This window comes from Eschscholzia californica, unplaced genomic scaffold, assembly GCF_041429995.1.
Source record: "Eschscholzia californica isolate CP2 unplaced genomic scaffold, dmEscCali1.0.p SCAF_1, whole genome shotgun sequence".
Lineage (NCBI taxonomy): Eukaryota > Viridiplantae > Streptophyta > Magnoliopsida > Ranunculales > Papaveraceae > Eschscholzia > Eschscholzia californica.
Genome location: NW_028238198.1, coordinates 86,921,461 through 86,939,804, shown reverse-complemented (window position 1 = coordinate 86,939,804; position 18,344 = coordinate 86,921,461). Strand labels below are relative to the sequence as shown.

General features: G+C 38.0%; 2 protein-coding genes and 1 pseudogene across 6 annotated transcripts; all 3 read right to left on the bottom strand.

Moving 5' to 3' along the window:
* Positions 1-3,332: 3,332 nt before the first annotated feature.
* LOC147570663 (uncharacterized) lies at positions 3,333-11,156 on the bottom strand. 3 transcript variants are annotated; one of them, XM_086657189.1, is made up of 5 exons: positions 11,094-11,135; positions 7,365-7,419; positions 6,577-7,261; positions 3,986-6,000; positions 3,333-3,903 (listed from the first exon to the last, which is right to left on the bottom strand). In XM_086657189.1, exons 3-5 carry the CDS (start codon positions 7,062-7,064, stop codon positions 3,527-3,529), a joined length of 2,880 nt encoding a protein of 959 aa, XP_086513315.1. In that variant the 5' UTR covers positions 7,065-7,261; positions 7,365-7,419; positions 11,094-11,135; the 3' UTR covers positions 3,333-3,526. The 3 variants fall into 3 exon arrangements, with proteins under 3 accessions (XP_086513315.1, XP_086513314.1, XP_086513313.1); XM_086657188.1 differs by lacking the exon at positions 7,365-7,419 and having other exon boundaries at positions 3,986-7,051; positions 10,782-11,156; XM_086657187.1 differs by lacking the exon at positions 11,094-11,135 and having other exon boundaries at positions 3,986-7,365.
* Positions 9,467-10,761, bottom strand: LOC147570664 (peptidyl-prolyl cis-trans isomerase CYP21-1 pseudogene; annotated as a pseudogene). The gene is made up of 3 exons (XR_015230586.1): positions 10,605-10,761; positions 10,381-10,456; positions 9,467-9,645 (listed from the first exon to the last, which is right to left on the bottom strand). The product of XR_015230586.1 is annotated as a peptidyl-prolyl cis-trans isomerase CYP21-1 pseudogene (transcript).
* A 2,010-nt stretch (positions 11,157-13,166) lies between the features above and the next one.
* LOC147570662 (MDIS1-interacting receptor like kinase 2-like) lies at positions 13,167-17,056 on the bottom strand. 2 transcript variants are annotated; one of them, XM_086657197.1, is made up of 5 exons: positions 16,961-17,056; positions 16,478-16,532; positions 16,276-16,443; positions 13,725-14,989; positions 13,167-13,630 (listed from the first exon to the last, which is right to left on the bottom strand). In XM_086657197.1, exons 4-5 carry the CDS (start codon positions 14,947-14,949, stop codon positions 13,254-13,256), a joined length of 1,602 nt encoding a protein of 533 aa, XP_086513323.1. In that variant the 5' UTR covers positions 14,950-14,989; positions 16,276-16,443; positions 16,478-16,532; positions 16,961-17,056; the 3' UTR covers positions 13,167-13,253. The 2 variants fall into 2 exon arrangements, with proteins under 2 accessions (XP_086513323.1, XP_086513322.1); XM_086657196.1 differs by having other exon boundaries at positions 13,725-15,408; positions 16,276-16,532; positions 16,971-17,056.
* Positions 17,057-18,344: the final 1,288 nt, after the last annotated feature.

Below are 18,344 nucleotides of genomic sequence, written 5' to 3'. Positions count from 1 at the left end.
AGATCTTCCATTTTTCGGTAGCATCTTGTGTGTTTTAACGTACCCCATAGAGTAGTCGAGTGTGTCTTCAGATCATCATTGAAAGTAATGAACATAGTATCTACCAAAGTAACCCACAAAGCCTTGCTGCAACTGCCTGTTCCCACAAAGCATCATAAGAGGAGGTGCTGGCAGAAGCACTGCCGAAATTCCTATTAAGTGTCACCTCAAAATGCATATCAAAACACTACGGAAATGCTTGCGATGAGAATCCTAGGAAGTGTTAAGCCCAAAAATGTTACTAAAGCCTTCGCCAGAGATGAAGAACCCCAAACATACTTCGATGACTTAGCTTTAGTTCAAACACAAAAACTTGGAAAAAAATAGTTGGGTTCCCCACATGAACTCATTGGCAGTCCACTCATCTACGAAAAATAGTTCTATTTGGGTGTTCAAATGTCAGAGGTGCCATAGTAAGTGATAAAACAGATACTGTGTAAGAGGTAGTTTCTAAAATTGAAGAGGCGGTTTTGGAGGCATAGTTGTTTGCTTATGGCGGTTTTTCCAATTTGGGATGTTTCCAAAAATTGGAAACTCAATTGGCGGTTTTGAGAATAGTTGGAAACTCAATTTTGGGATGTTTCCAATTTTTGGCTCAATGATAATATAAATAGGGGGTTGATCAACATCAACAACACACCAACACAAGCAACAACAACTCTTCTTTAGAGAGAGCTAAAGAGAGAGAGCAAGTGAGAGAGAAATTTTTTGTTCATAGTTTTGAGCGGTGTTTAATTTCTCGGTTGTCGAAGATCTAGTATAGAAGGTTAAATTCTATACGGTACCATCTTGGGACGAACTTGCGGGTTGTGTTAGTCGTCTTCATCTATCCTTCAATAAAGATTTCTTGTTCGCCCGAGGACGTAGGCTTTAAGCCGAACTTCGTTAAATTCTGTTCGCATATTTGATTTTGGCTTAGCTTTTCGATTAATCTTCATAATCGGATCAATTTCTAGGATAGGTTCGATAGCTTCCGCGACTTTTAGTTCCGACATACTGTTATAGACCTCTTCGCGAAATGAATGAGAGTCCAAGGAAATAACATCGTATCGCATAACAAGGAAGACGAAGATCGTCTTCATATTCATGAACAAAACAAGAATATCTCATGAAGAAATTGCATAAAACAGGGCATTTCATTAAATAACATGTTCCGAAATATCAGTAAGAAACATGGTAATATTAGTAAGACAGGAAAAAACATCTAACTATTCCAAAAATAGGAAAAAAATGGATCATCCAGACGGCAGAAAGGAAAAAATTAGTACCTTTAAGATGGGATGATACAATTACAAGCAATATATTATCTGGATCTCAAAAACATGTGTTGTGATTTATGATGTTAATGTTGCAGAATCACCAGTCAGTTAGCTTTCTTCGTCCCACTTGCTCATCGGTATCTCTCCTGAATCTGCAATAACAACCTTCTTCCTTGGTTTCCCGTTATACGTCCCAGCTCCTCCTTCGATTGCATATACAGTGTCCATCCCTTGAATAACTCTTCCAAAAGCTACATGCTCCCCGTCCAACATTTAACACAACTCAAGTGGTGTTAACCGTCGATAATATGCAACAAACGTTGGTATATTTTCCAAGGATATATTGTTTATCATCAAACATAAAAATAATTAGGTCATAGACCAGCAGTACTCAATCTGAGTTTGACACGATTAAGAGAGCTCCAATATAGCACCTTGATAGGTTTGAATATTGATCTGAAGGTGCTAAGATGAAATTTCTCAAGTGGGTTTATTAAAAGGAATGCCTCGCCACTCGGTCTTATACCGTGTTGTTATGGTTGATACTGATTGGACGAAACTTATCCAGCATAGAAACTACACGATTTTGTCTTTAGAGTTGTAGCTTACCAGCTGGCCTTGACTGTAGTTATGAAAAATTGTGATCCATTTGAATCCGGTCCGGAGTTTGCCATGGAAACAATACCTACAAGCAGCAGACTGAATATTAGAGATATCCATCTTTAAGAAGTAGAAACTTGTATGCGTTTACTAAGATAATACCAATGAAAAAGAAACTTATGTCACACAATTTTTCTCTTTGATGAGCAACATTCTGATGAGCAACACGTAATAAAGAAAGAGGGTAATTGTAAAAAGAAGGTAAATAAATGGTAAGAACCTGCATGTGAATGCTTTATCTTGAAATTCTCATCAGGAAAAGGGTTGCCATAGATAGATTCGGTTCCCTTCCCAAAAGGGCCAAGAGCAGTATCTCCACCATGTATCACCAAGCCTGAAACAATACGATGAAGTGGTGTTCCCTTATAGTGAAGTTCTTTACCACTTAATTTCATCCTTGCCCTTTTCCCCTGCACCTGAATATACCTTGGTCATAACAACCATAAAAGGGAGTCGACAGCTACAGTTTAGACTGTTGTAAACGAAGATGAATTAGAAAAGACTCGTCTTTAATAACAGAAGGGAGGTAAAAATTAGAAAAGACTTTGATTTTGCTTGGAGATGAATACATCCTTTAAGTGGAATAATGGTTTGCTCATTACCACTTCATGGGAGTCAAACAGCTAACAGACTTTTCTAACCATACTTTTCATTTGCCTAAGTCATTAATAAGATCCTTCAATCGAGCATTCCCTCCCAAGCTGGAGAACTCCTTGCTCATTACCTCTTCAGGAGAAAATCAGCTAACAGACTTCTCTAAACATATTTGCAATCCGTCTAAGTCGCAGAGAATCTAAGATCTGTACCTGGACCATTTCTCCAAAGCTATAGTGGAGAATCTTATACTAATAGCGCAAAAGCATGAACAAGTCTAACACACAAGAAAAGAAAGAAAACATAAAACAGAACAAGCTGAAAGAAGCCGAGAACCTCTAATGCTCAAAATGTCGCTAGCAAGACCTCCAGCTTAACGTACGTAGTATCCCGATAAGATAGATATTAGACCCAAGCTTTCCGAATACTCTAATTATAAAATGTGGCTCAGAAAGAGGCAAGTAGCTGCTGCATGGCTCTCCATCCAGCATTTATACGATGCACCCCAGAGAACCATTTATAGGAACTAACATAGTTTCTAAGAACTAATTCTATTCAGAGTAAATTCGTCCTTAAGGTCTTTAAGCACTAGGCAACTCGGAGTAAATGGTCATGAAAATAATGTGGTAGTTCGGTGATCTTCTGTATACTTTTACAAGCATTAACAAGTTTCTACAAAAACATTGTCAAATATGCACCGATGCGTCGCAAAAATTACACGTCAAGAAGTTAGAAGAAAGCTTGCAATAGCGTTACTGAAAGCGTTGCCGAAAGGGCAAAACCAAAACTATGACTGAATTTCTAATATTTGGTTTAAGTAATTGCTATTCATAAATGACCAGTCTCAGTTAATCACTTGATAACCTTAGTAAACATGGAAAAAAAACATCGGATCCATTCCAAGCAATAGGCGAAAAAGTGGACTATCTAACGAAAAATATAGATGAGAAAGATGCTTCTTCTTCGGAACGTTTTTATTCATCCCTTACTAGTTGTCCCAATGTGATAGTTTGAAAGGACTCGCCGGAAATAGATCTATTTGAAGATAACTTTGCTGATACTTGTTCCATTGTAGGCCTTGTATGTGGATCACCACTTAAACATGACAACACTACCTTAAAAACATGCATAATATCTTTTGCAACAACATGATCACTCGGAGGATCGACTCTTTGATCCAACAAATCCTTCAACATTATGGTCTCGCCCATTAAGAGTGTTGAAGGTGAAGAAGTGAGAAGACAGGACGAAATGAATTCACCAGGATGTGTTCCCATCAATACTTCCAATGCCACCACTCCAAAGCTATACACATCGCATTTCTCTGTGACCTTCATCGTATAGGCAAGCTCTGGACAGAGACAAAAACAAAAAAAAAACGTAAACGTTATTGTACTTAATTTCTCCATATGGAGCGAAAAAAAAAGTTTTACCTGGGGCGATGTATCCGCTGGTTCCTGCAAGTGAAGACCAGTTTGATGAATCGGGCCTTATAAGTCGTGCAGTACCAAAATCAGAGACACGGGCTTCGTATTCAGAATCTAGTAACACATTGTTGCTAGATATATCCCTATGCACTAATGGTGGTTTGCAGTCGTGGTGCATGTAACTCAGTGCATTAACCACTCCCTTGATAAATCTAACCCTCTTTATCCATGTGAACTTCATTACTTGTTCTTCGTCACGTAGAACATTTGCCAAACTTCCCTTCTCTAGATACTCGTAAACCAATAACGAGATTCTTCGCGTTACGTGTGAACAATATCCGTAAAGTTTCACAATATGCCGATGTCGGATTTGTGTTAATGCATGAATCTCGTTTTCGAAAGATTTCAGATCAATAGATTCAGAGTCTTCATCAGAAGAGTGAAGTTTCTTTACAGCAAAAACTTGATCCGTTGAGAGATTTGCTTTGTAAACACTCCCATACCCTCCTGTTCCGATGCAATATTTAGTATCAAATTCATCAGTGGCTTCAACGATATCTTCAAATACCACTTTGCCATCGTAATTCCATATTGAGAATACATCTCTTTTTCTGTTTTCAGATTCTCTTTGTTCCGTCGGTTGTAAATCTCTTGCTAATCTTTTACTATAAAGAGAAAAGATAGCGAAAAGTAAGAACAAGAGTATCAAAAAAGCAAAGAGGGGAAGTAGAATTACGATCAAAATTTTATGTTTAACCATCTTTTGCTTTTCCCAAATGGAAGAATTGTTGCATGCTTTTAGGCCTATAAAGTTATTACAACATAAGCCTATATTGTTCTTGACTGCATCAAATGAAGCATTGGTGAAGGCCTTCATGTTCGGAAGCGGACCACTCAATTCATTGTAAGAAACATTAACAACTGTTAGCCTAACCATTCCAACAAACGAAGACGGGATGGACCCAAAAAGTTTGTTACGTGAAAGATTCAACGTTTCTAACATGTCTAATTTCCCCATATCTTGTGGTATTTCTCCACTGAGTTCATTCTGACTAAGATCCAACAAGATTTGTATGGACTGCAAGTTCCCCAACTGAAATGGAATGCTTCCATTGAACTTATTCGTGCTTAAATTAAGAGAAATCAACTTCGAACAATTTCCAAGTTGTGTTGGTATCGCTCCGCTTAAAAAATTTGCTGATAGATCAAGCTTTTCTATGTAGGATAACATTCCAATTGTTAATGGCAACCTACCTGAGAGTCGGTTATTGCTCAAATTGAGGTAGATCAAAGATGATAAATGGAACAACTGCTTCGGAATTTCTCCTGTGAGATAATTTGAATTAATATAAAGTCTTTCCAAACTTTTTAACTTGTCGAATTCAATCGGTATTCCACCAGTAATCTTGTTTCCAGACATTATAAAGGACCACAAATTTTGGCTCAACCCCCATTTTTGAGAGAGTTCACCGAACAATCCATTGTTTGCTAAATTGATAGATTGGAGGTTTGGATAAACACTGAAAGCTATTGATATATTGTCAATGAGATTATTATCTCTAAGGTTAAGTGTTCTTAAGCTGGTGCAGTTTTTAAGGCTTTTTGGAATAGGACCTTTGAACTGGTTGTCGGGTGCTTTAAAGAATTGAAGTGATCCTCCTTTGCAAACGTCGTCTGGTAAATACCCTGATAAGAAATTCTCCCCCAATGACAAATTGACCATGTTGGTAAGGTTGAAGAATTCATATGGTAATGAACCAAAAAAGCTGTTATTATTTAAGAATAGGGCAACCAAGCTGCTCAAATTTCCTATTGAAGCTGGAATTCTACCACTGAGATTGTTAAAATTCATGTAAAGCTCACCTAGAGACCTTAACCTTCCTATATTTCGCGGAATGATTCCAGAAAGTTGATTTTGATTAAGATTTACAGTATTTAACTTATATAAATTGCATAATGAATCAGGGATGGGACCAGAGAGATTGTTCCCTGACAATTCTAAGTATGTAAGAGATCTTAACCTTCCTATATCTGGCGGAATGATTCCAGAAAGTTGATTTTCAGCAAGATATAGAGTATTTAACTTATCTAAATTGCATAATGAATCAGGGATCGAGCCAGAGATATTGTTAGTTGATATTCCTAAGTATGTAAGAGATCTTAACCTTCCTATATCTCGCGGAATGATTCCAGAAAGTGGATTTTTAAAAAGATGTAGAGTATTTAACTTATCTAAATTGCACAATGAATCAGGGATGGGACCAACGATATTGTTTTCTGACATATCTAAGTTTGTAAGAGATCTTAACCTTCCTATATCTCGTGGAATGATTCCAGAAAGTTGATTTTTATAAAGATATAGAGTATTTAACTTATCCAAATTGCATAATGAATCAGGGATCGAACCAGAGATATTGTTTTCTGACATATCTAAGTTTGTAAGAGATCTTAACCTTCCTATATCTCGTGGAATGATTCCAGAAAGTTGATTTTTATAAAGATATAGAGTATTTAACTTATCCAAATTGCATAATGAATCAGGGATCGAACCAGAGATATTGTTTTCTGACATATCTAAGTTTGTAAGAGATCTTAACCTTCCTATATCTCGTGGAATGATTCCAGAAAGTTGATTTTTATAAAGATTTAGAGTATTTAACTTATCCAAATTGCATAATGAATCAGGGATCGAACCAGAGATATTGTTATTTGAAATTCCTAAGAATGTAAGAGATCTTAACCTTCCTATATCTCGTGGAATGATTCCAGAAAGTTGATTTTGATAAAGATATAGAGTATTTAACTTATCTAAATTGCATAATGAATCAGGGATGGGACCAGAGAGATTGTTTTGGGCTAGACTTAAGACAGTAAGGAAGGTTAAATCCCCAAGTTCTTGAGGAATGTGACCAGAGAATTGGTTGTCGCCAAAATCAATATAAGTTACTCTTTTAAGATGAGAAATTTGACAAGGGATTGAGCCATAGAGAGCATTCGAACTCAAGTCTAGACTAACAATGTAAGGGAACGCTGAGAAGTTGAAATCACTGAGCGTACCTTTTAAACCCAAACCTGTTATATTCATTCTGGTGATATTTCCCTTGTCGTCACAAGTGATTCCATGCCATTTGCATGGATAAGTTCGGTTCTTCCAAGACTCTAGGAACGCTTTAGCTTGGCCACGAGTTTGGTCGAGAAGGCTAGATTTCCATTTAAGAAGAGACTCTACTTGTTGTTCTTCTTCAAATACTGCATTTCTTTTCCATGTAGTAATTGAAGAACCTTCAGAAAAATCCGAAACAAAATTGGAAAATAAAATAAAGAATAGTAACAATCCAACAACAAAATCAACAATTTGTATTCGCAACATATTGATTTTACTTACTGTTGCTATATGGGTAGGATTTATTCGGTGCAACTATAAATAACAATTGGAAGCTCTATGTAAGATTTTTGTTAATGTAAGAAATGGTTACAAAGATACAAATACTAAGGGAATGAAGTCAAGGTCTTTCATTTTGTGGAAAGAAAGGATAAGTGATAGATAACCACACGAATGGAAGAGACTTTCGGGAGTTCAAGTCAAGGTCTTCGTATAGTGTCGTACCTTCCAAATAGTTAGTGGGCGAGTTGCAGGGAGCCCTAGCGATGGGCCACCCCCTAAATAAGTGAAAGATAAAGACACGAGTGGAAGAGACTTACGGGGTTCCAGTCAAGATCTTCCATTTGGTGGAAAGAGTAGAATCAATGTAGTAAAGAAAGTTACCAGAAGGAACTCCCTCCAAATTGACCGCGTCGACCACTGACTCATCCAACAATTCTATGGTGTTTGGTGATGAGCAGCGGGTATCCTCTACTTTAGAGGTCGGACTAGGCCTGAACCAGGTTGGTACTGGGTACGTATGCCTTTCAGTTTGTACTAAACACCAAGGCCACCCAAATAGATTATTAGAACACTTCAGAATAGCTACTATGTGCAATTGACAGCTAAAAGTCACAACACCAATTAAAAATCAGTTCCCGTTCTCAAATCGAACCATTTCCCTCGCGTGGACGTGGAACCATTTCCCTCGTGCGGTCGTGGAACCATTTCCCTTGTGCGGCCCTGGAACCATTTCCCTTGTGCGGCCCTGGAACCATTTCCCTTGCGTGGAACCATTTTAATAGTTTTGGGGGCAAATAATTTTCCTAAATTCCTTGTATCTTCCCCCTAATTTTTGTTTCCTCGGAGAGTGGCTAGGAAAGTCATTACAATGACATTGGATACGTCAAAGATGTGATAAATACGAGAATCGCCTAATTAAATCTTGAACTTCCAGAATTTTGGAGTTTATGTCCGCCCTTTCCACCACTTCCCCTAGTTTTGTTGTTTCTTTATAAATATTCCTTTTTCTTTTTCCCATACACTTTATAAGACAACCAAAAAGTTACAGGAAAATTCAAGAAATTTACAAAAATTATTTACTGACAAAATTACTAAAACAGAACCAGCACAAAAGAATCGAAACCATTTGGTTCCATTATTATTTTCTTGTAGCATGCAGGAAATTAATTTTCCTAGATTTTGTGAAAGTACTATTTTTAGTTTGTAAGTGTTAAAGGTGCCTCACTCGCTCACAATTGCAACACTCTCGCAAACAATAGTAAATTTTTTCCGTTTTTATGGTATTGTCGTTGATGCACTATTTTTTATTGATGCTTTAGAGTACTTTTTGATGGCATCTTTTATATATATATATATATATATACACACTTTTGAACATATCAAATCGTCAAGTCATCATTGACACTGTTTGTTGGAAGAAGCGTCACAAAGTGTTGGGAAAAGCTTTATTAAATATGCTTCAGACAGGGCCGCCTTTAGACCTTCCATTTTTCGGTAGCATCTTGTGTCTTTTTATCATATCACATAGAGTAGTCGAGCGTGTCTTGAAATCATCATTGAAGGTAATGAACATAGTATCTGCCAAAGTAACCCACAAAGCCTTGCTGCAACTGCCTGTTCCCACAAAGTATCATAAGAGGAGGTGTTGGCAGAAGCACTGCCGAAATTCCTATGACCTCAAAATGCATATCAAGTGTTGCGGAAAATGCTTTCTATGAGAATCCTAGAAAGTGTTGGTGTTCTTGGTTCCCCACAGGTGCTACTAAAGCCTTCGCTGGAGCTGAGTTGAACAATACCTCGATGACTTTGTTTTAAGTCATCATACCAACCACAAAAGCTTGGAAAACGAAATAGTTCTATTTGGGTGCTATAATAAGTGATAAAACAGATACTGTTACAAATCTTTTCCCGAAATGGTATCTCATGACAAGGAAGACAAATCTCGTCTTCATATTCATGAAAAACAAGAACAGGAATGTTTCATAACGAAGTTGCATAAAACAGGGCATTTCGAGATATCAGTAAGACAGGGGAAAACATCTAACTATTCCAAAAATAGGAAGAAATGGATCATTCAGACGGCAGAAAAGAAATATATGTTGCAGAATCACCAGTCAGTTAGGTTTCTTCGTCCCACTTGCTCATCGGTATCTCTCCTGAATCTGCAATAACAACCTTTTTCCTTGGTTTCCCGTTATATGTCCCAGCTCCTCCTTCAATTGCATATACAGTATCCATCCCTTGAATAACTCTTCCGAAAGCTACATGCTCCCCGTCCAACCTTCACAACTCAAGTGGTGTTAATCTACGAAAAATAGTTCTATTTGGGTGTTCAAATGTCAGAGGTGCGATAGTAAGTGATAAAACAGATACTGTTATAGACCTCTTCGCGAAATGAATGAGAGTCCAAGGAAATAACATCGTATCTCATGAAGAAATTGCATAAAACAGGGCATTTCATTAAATAACAAGCAATATATTATTATATTATCTGGATCTCACATGCATTGTGATTTATGATGTTAATCACCAGTCAGTTAGGTTTCTTCGTCCCACTTGCTCATCGGTATCTCTCTTGAATCTGCAATAAACAACCTTCTTCCTTGGTTTCCCGTTATATGTCCCAGCTCCTCCTTCGATTGCATATACAGTGTCCATCCCTTTAATAACTCAACTGGTGTTAAATATCGATAATATGCAACAAAAGTTTGAATATTTTCCTAGGATATATTGTTCATCATCAAACATAATTAGGTCATAGACCAGCAGTACTCAATCTGAGTTTGATACGATTAAGAGAGCTCCAATATAGCACCTTGATAGGTTTCAATATTGATCTGAAGGTGCTAAGATGAAATTTTCAAGTGGGTTTGTTTTATTAGGAGATCTAGGCGGTTTAGTAAAACGAATTCCTCGCCATTCGGTCTTATACCACGCTGTTATGGTCGATACTTATTGGACAAAACTTCTCCAGCATAGAAACTACACGTTTTTTTACTTTAGAATTGTAGCTTACCAGCTGGCCTTGACTGTAGTTATGAAAAACTGTGATCCATTTGAATCTGGTCCAGAGTTTGGCATGGAAACAATACCTATAATACAGAACTAAGGAACTTGAGAAAAACGTTAAAGTTCTGATGAGCGCATTTTACGACTTGTGAAGGAGATCTGATTGGTCAAATGTGCAGACCCGTAATAAAGAAAAAGGGTTTTTATAAAAAGAAGGTAAATGGTAAGAACCTGAATGTGAATGCTTTATCTTGAAATTCTCATCAGGAAAAGGGTTGCCATAGATAGATTCGGTTCCCTTCCCAAAAGGGCCAAGAGCAGTATCTCCACCATGTATCACGAAGCCTGAAACAATATAGGGGAAAGCTGAGAAGTTGAAATCGTAGAGCGTACCTTTTAAACCCAAACCTGTTATATTCATTCTGGCGATATTTCCCTTGTTGTCACAAGTGATTCCATACCATTTGCATTGATGAGTCCGTCTCTCCCAAGACTGTAGGAGAGCTTTAGCTTGACCACGAGTTTGGTCGGGAAGGCTAGATTTCCATTTAAGAAGTGACTCTACTTGGTTTTGTTCTTCAAATACCACATTTTTTTTTTCCAAGTAGTAATTGACAAACCATCAGAAGAAGCCGAAACAAATTTGGAAAGTAAAATAAAGAATAGCAACATGTTTGATTTGTCTATCGTTTTCAGGTATGGGTAGAATTTATTTGATGCAGCTATAAATAACAACGGGAAGCTCTACATAAGATTTTTGTCAAAAAAAAGAAATGATTACAATAGGTGAAAGATACAAAACTTGGATAATGAAGTCAAGGTCTTTCATTTAGTGGAAACATGTTCTTGTTATTTTCCGAGTTCCATAATTAACAAAAGTAATTTCTTGCCATTTTAAATGGAGAATATAAAGAAAGTAAAATCATTATATACTTGCAGTAATAAATAACAATTGAAAGCTTTACTTGGTCGAAAGTAAGAAGGATAAGTGAAAGATAGGACACTGAGTGGAGGAGACTTATGGGAGTTCAAGTCAAGGTCTTCCATTTGGTGCAAATGGTAGAACCAATGCAGTAAAGAAAGTGACCAGAAAGAACTGCTACCAAATTGACGAGCAGGGTTCCCATCGGGTTTGCATAACCGGGAGATAATTTTATTACGGTGGTGCTCTCTCTTATTTCCGTATAGTGTTGTATCTTTCCAAATAGTTAATGGGCGCGTTGCGGGAAACCCCGGCGATGGGCCGCCCCCTAACCCCAATGCCTACCAACAATGCTAACATCACCAAAACCCGTTCCTCACGAACCGCTCCACTGGTACCAACTTGTTCCGATCCGAAGGCGCACTCACACTTTTCATTTGCAATGTACAAAGCTTCCCTTGAAATAACAATAAAGGTTGGCTTGGATCGAGATGCATGTTTCTGTTCAGAGCTCGAGTTTGAACGGCAAGACGGAATCCTGCTTCGGTTAGTGCATTATTATGGGCATTGGGCAGGTGTTGGTTGGGGTGGGCTTGCTAATAATACCCTACACGCGTCGTTGGTTAGTCACTTCCTTTTTCTATGACCGATTCATTCAAGCATGATCTTGAATGCTTCTTATCAACTATTTTCGGAAATGTTTTCTGTATCCATCACCACGGAGAATAAAGATCAACTAATAAAGTTTATCTTGAACTAGGGTTTGGCTCATTTAGAAGTGTTAATTTTCCTTACAATTTGAAGAATAAAGAATCGATACTATTCGAAGAGTTTTTCTAATTACCGCAACGTGTTTGAGGAGAGAGAGTGTAGGACAATTTTCCCGCCAAAGCAGAATACAAAACTCGCGGTGAAATCAGCCGTTATTTTAGTAAGAAAATAAAAGTGGAGAACCATTTCCCCTGGGTGGAACCGTTTTCTTGTAGGAAGTGCACTGAAAATAATTTTCCTAAATTTTGTTGAATCATTTATTTATTTATTTATTTTGCAAGTGTTATTGAGTAAGGACTCTTGAGTTAGAGTTCGAACCCACCTCCTTCTAGTTCATAGCCATTTTCGTATTCTCAATTGGAATAGCCAAGCTTCAATCTTTTTCTTTTACTAGGTTGGAGTACTAGAACGAAAGAGACGCAGCAGTAAGAGGTCCAGAATCAAATACAAGAGTTTCATGTTCTGCTCTGTCCTCCGTTTTTGACTGATGATCTCCCTGCTTGACTATCGAATTTTTTTTATAAAAACCATACTTGAGTTCATGGTATTGACAAGTGTTGGAACAATGTTTATGCTGTGGCTGTATGGCAAATTTGGAGCTGGCATCTCATTCACTCACAGACTCTGTCTAAAATTTGTCTTGAAGAAGACACCTTTAACACTTAAAAGGGGACACCTTCCCACCAAAAATAAAATTAGAAAGAATCTCTCATCTCACCCAACAAAAACAATTGCAACAAATATGTTACTAAAGCCTTCCCTAGAGATGAACAACCCTGAACATACTTCGACGACTTCGCTTTAGTTCATCATACCAAACACAAAAACATGGCAAAAAAATAGTTGGGTTCCCCACATGAACTCATTGGCGTCGTCAACAGTTGGTAGCCCAAGTGGTTCCAAGGTGTTGACATAAACTCTAGAAAATCCTGGAGGTCCGAGGTTCGAATCCCAAGGAAGGTGGAATCTTTGGTTATTTGATTTGGGATTATTAGGGTATAAATAATGTAGTTGGGCTTTAGGCCATTTTTTGTTGGGCTATAGGCCCGGTCTTGTTTTAGTTTGAGTGTTCAATCGTCATTGGCAGTCCATTCGGCTACGAAAAGTATCGGATCCTTTCAAAAATAATAGGCGAAAAAATGGACCGCACAATACAGATGAGAAAGATGCTTCTTCTTCAGAATGTTTTATGCATCCCTTACTAGTTGTCCCAATGTGATAGTTCGAAAGGACTCGCCAGAAATAGATTTATTTGAAGATAGATTTGCAGATACTTGTTCCATTGTAGGCCTTGTTTGTGGAACACCACTTAAGCATGATAACACTACCTTAAAAACATGCATAATATCTTTTGCAACAACATGATCACTTGGAGCATCGATTCGTTGATCCAACAAATCCTTCAATATTATGTTCTCGCCCGATAAAAATTCCGAAGGTGAAGAAGTGAGAAGACATGACAAAATGAATTCACCTGGATGTGTTCCCATTAATACTTCCAATGCCACCACCCCAAAGCTATATACATCGCATTTCTCGGTGACTTTCATCGTATAGGCAAGCTCTGAACAAAGATATTTAAAAAAAACGTAAACGTTATGATAGTTAATTTCTCCATATGTGAATAAATCAATCAATGGGAACAAAATTTTTTTTACCTGGAGCGATGTATCCGCGGGTTCCTACAAGTGAAGTCCAGTTGGACGAATCGGGCCTTATAAGTCGTGCAGTACCAAAATCAGAGACACGAGCTTCACATTCAGAATCTAGTAACACATTATTGCTCGATATATCTCTATGGACTAATGGTGGTTTGCAGTCATGGTGCATATAACTCAGGGCATTAACCACTCCCTTAATAAATCTAACTCTCTTTATCCATGTGAACTCCATTACTAGTTCTTCGTCACGTAGAACATTTGCCAAACTTCCCTTCTCTAGATACTCGTAAACCAAAAACGAGATTCTCCGTGTTACGTGCGAACAATATCCGTAAAGTTTCACAATATGCCGATGTCGGATTTGTGTTAATGCACGAATCTCGTTTTTGAAAGATTTGAGGTCAAAAGATCCAGAGTCTTCGTCAGAAGAGTGAAGTTTCTTTACTGCGAAAACTTGACCAGTTGAGAGATTTGCTTTGTAAACACTACCATACCCTCCTGTTCCGATGCAATATTTAATATTAAATTCCTCAGTGGCTTCGACGATATCCTCAAATACTACTTTGCCATCGTAATTCCATATTGAGAATACATCTCTTCTTCTGTTTTCAGATTCTATTTGTTCCGTTGGTTCTGAATCTCTTGCTAATCTTTTACTATAACGAGAAAAGATTGCGAAAAATAATAACAAAAGTATCAAAAAAGCAAAGAGGGGAAGTAGACTTACGATCAAAATTTTATGTTTAACCATCTTTCGCTTTTCTCCGATGGAAGAAATGTTGCAAGTTTTTAAGCCTATAAAGTTATTACAACATAAGCCTATGTTGTTGTTGACTGCATCAAATGAAGCATTGGTGAAGGCCGTCATGTTTGGAAGCGGACCACTCAATTCATTGTAAGAAACATTAACAACGGTTAGCCTAACCATTCCAACAAACGAAGACGGGATGGAACCAGAAAGTTTATTACGTGAAAGACTCAACGTTACTAACATGTCTAATTTCCCGAGATCTTGTGGTAGTTCTCCACTGAGTTCATTCTGACTAAGATCCAACAAGATTTGTATGGACTGCAAGTTCCCCAGTTGAAACGGAATGCTTCCATTGAACTTATTCGTGCTTAAATTAAGAGAAATCAACTTGGAACAATCTCCAAGTTGTGTTGGTATTGGTCCGCTGAAAAAATTTGTTGATAGATCAAGCTTTTCTATGTTGGATAACATTCCAATTGTTAATGGCAAACTACATGAGATTCGGTTATTCCTGAAATTGAGGTAGATCATAGAGGATATATAATTGGAACAACTGCTTTGGAATTTCTCCTGTGAGACCATTTGAATTAATATAAAGTCTTTCCAAACTTTTTAACTTGTCGAATTCAATTGGTATTCCACCAGTAATCTTGTTTCCAGAGATTATAAAGGACCACAAATTTTGGCTCAACCCCCATTTTTGGGAGAGTTCACCGAACAATCCATTGTTTGCTAAATTGATTAATTGGAGGTTTGGATAAACACTGAAAGCTGTTGATATATTGTCAATGAGATTATTATCTCTAAGGTTAAGTAATCTTAAGCTGGTGCAGTTTTTAAGGCTTTTTGGAATAGGACCTTTGAACTGGTTGTCGGGTGCCATAAATAATTGAAGTGATCCTCCTTTGCATACGTCGTCTGGTAAATACCCTGATAAGAAATTCTCCCCCAATTCCAACCTGACTATGTTGGTAAGGTTGATGAATTCATATGGTAATGAACCAAAAAAGCTGTTATTATCAAAGTCTAGGGCAACCAAGCTGCTCAAATTTCCTATTGAAGCTGGAATTCTACCACTGAGATTGTTAAGAGTCATATAAAGCTCACCTAGAGACCTTAGCCTTCCTATATTTCGCGGAATGATTCCAGAAAGTTGATTTTGACCAAGATATAGAGTATTTAACTTATCTAAATTGCATAATGAATCAGGGATCGAGCCAGAGATATTGTTATTTGACAATTCTAAGTCTGTAAGAGATCTTAACCTTCCTATATCTCGCGGAATGATTCCAGAAAGTTGATTATGATGAAGATATAGAGTATTTAACTTATCTAAATTGCATAATGAATCAGGGATCGAACCAGAGATATTGTTATTTGACAATTCTAAGTCTGTAAGAGATCTTAACTTTCCTATATTTCGCGGAATGATTCCAGAAAGTTGATTTTTAAAAAGATATAGAATATTTAACTTATCTAAATTGCATAATGAATCAGGGATCGAACCAGAGATATTGTTGCTTGACAAATAGAGTTCAGTAAGAGAACTTAGCATTCCTATAGAAGATGGGATTGAACCTATGATGTTGTTTTTGGATAGAACTAGGACAGTAAGGAAGGGTAGATCCCCAAGTTCTTGAGGAATGTGACCGGAGAATTGGTTGCCGCCAAGTTCAATATATGTTACACTTTTAAGATGAGAAATTTGAGAAGGAATTGAGCCGTAGAGAGCATTCGAACTCAAGTCTAGACTAACAATGTAGGGGAACGCTGAGAAGTTGAAATCATATAGCGTACCTTTTAAACCCAAACCTGTTATATTCATTCTGGCGATATTTCCCTTGTTGTCACAAGTGACTCCATACCATTTGCATGCATAAATCCGTCTCTTCCAAGACTGTAGGAGAGCTTTAGCTTGACCATTAGTTTGGTCGGGAAGGCTAGATTTCCATTTAAGAAGAGACTCTACTTTTTTTTTTTTTGTTGAAGAAGAAGAGACTCTACTTGTTCTTCTTCAAATACGGCATTTTTTTTCCAAGTAGTAATTGGCGAACCTTCAGAAAAGGCCAAAACAAATTTGGAAAGTAGAATAAAGAATAACAACAATCCGACAACAAAATCACCAATTTTTATTCGCAACATATTTGGTTTGTCTATTGTTTCGATATGGGTAGAATTTATTCGATGCAGCTATAAATAACAACTGGAAGCTCTACATAAGATTTTTGTCAAAAAAGAAATGATTACAATATGTGAAAAGGTAAAAGACTTGGAATTGGATAATGAAGTCAAAGTCTTTCATTTAGTGGAAACATGGGTCTTGTTATTTTCCTAGTTCCATAATTAACAAAAGTAATTTCTTGCCATTTGAAATGGAGAATGTAAAGAAAGTAAAATTTACTTGTAGTTATAAATAACAATTGAAAGCTTACCTAGTCAAAAGTAGAGGATAAGTGAAAGATCCGACACGAGTGGAGGAGACTTAGAGGGGCTCAAGTCAAGGTCTTCCATTTGGTGTGCAAATGGTAGAATCAATGTAGTAAAGAAAGTGACCAGAAGGAACTCCCACCAAATTGACGAGCAGCGTTCCCATGGGGATTGCACAACAGGGAGATGATTCTATTATGGTGGTGCCCTCTCTTGTTTTCGTATTGTGTCAGTATCTTTCCAAATAGTTAGTGGGTGCGTTGCGGGGTGATGTGGCGTGAAAATGCCACATTTAGGTCACTTAACTTTGATGAGTTAGTTCTTTTCGAGTTTTATTTCTAATTATTTATGTGTTTTCATTGCTAGGTAGTTTATTTGGGGTTTGGCGTGTAAATCGGAATAAAGAGAGCGAATTATCACATTTTCATCTTATGCGGCAAAAGGGAAGAAAAGAGTACCAGGGATATTTTGGTCATTTTGGTCAATATCAGAAGTCAGACAACAAGTGAGGTCAATGACGAGTCTCACGGTGAAAACGGAAGTCGATTCGGAGTTCGGACGGAAAAGTTGTGAATGAAAGAAGCCGAGGTTCGGTCTTGAAACAAGGATCCTATGAAGGCACCCCCTTGGTTCTAAATGTAGAGACAAGATGAAGGCACTCCCTTGCTTTAGAAAGAAGCCCAACCCAAGAGCCCAAAAAGGAAGAGAACAATAGAGATTCTATGGGCACCCTTTTTGGTCCAAGTCAAGAGTCTTTAATGATGGACAAAGTCAAGGGTTTGAAGTAGTCTAAAGACTTAGTCAACTTGACTAAGTCTAGGGTTTTTATTCAAGTTAGACACTATTCATCATCTTCTTCACCAAGCAAGAGAGGGAGAAAGGGGTTCTAGGGTTTTTAGTTCTTGAAGCTTGGTTTTGGGTTGAGGGCTAGAAAGAGAGAAGGAAGAAGGAGGAGGGTCGGCCAAGCATAGGCCGACCAGCACACTAGGCCGGCCTAGCTTGGCCGGCCGAGCAGCAGCCTGAGCTGCAATACGAGCAGCAGCTCGGGACTGCTGCAACACGGGACGGCAAGATATAGCACGGCAACAGCAAGGCACAGGGGCACGCTATCAACACGGGACTCGGGAAGCTTCCACTCGGGATGGAGCCACACGAACGGCAGCTTGCTATGCACGGCCAGGTCGCGGCTGCGAGTGCTTGCAAGTGCTCGGGACGGCTTGCAAAGTGCTCGGGACAGCAGCATATGGCACGGGATGGATGCATCCGGCTCGGGAAGGTGTGTGATGGCCGGATTTTGAATATTTTTTGGCCGGATTCTTCTTGTCTTTGGCCGAATCTTTCTAGGGTTTCCGACCACTTTCTTGGCCGGAAACCTTAGGGCTTTGACTCCCCATGTCCTTAGCTAGTTTCCCATGTGGTTTGATTTGATTTTGAGCAAG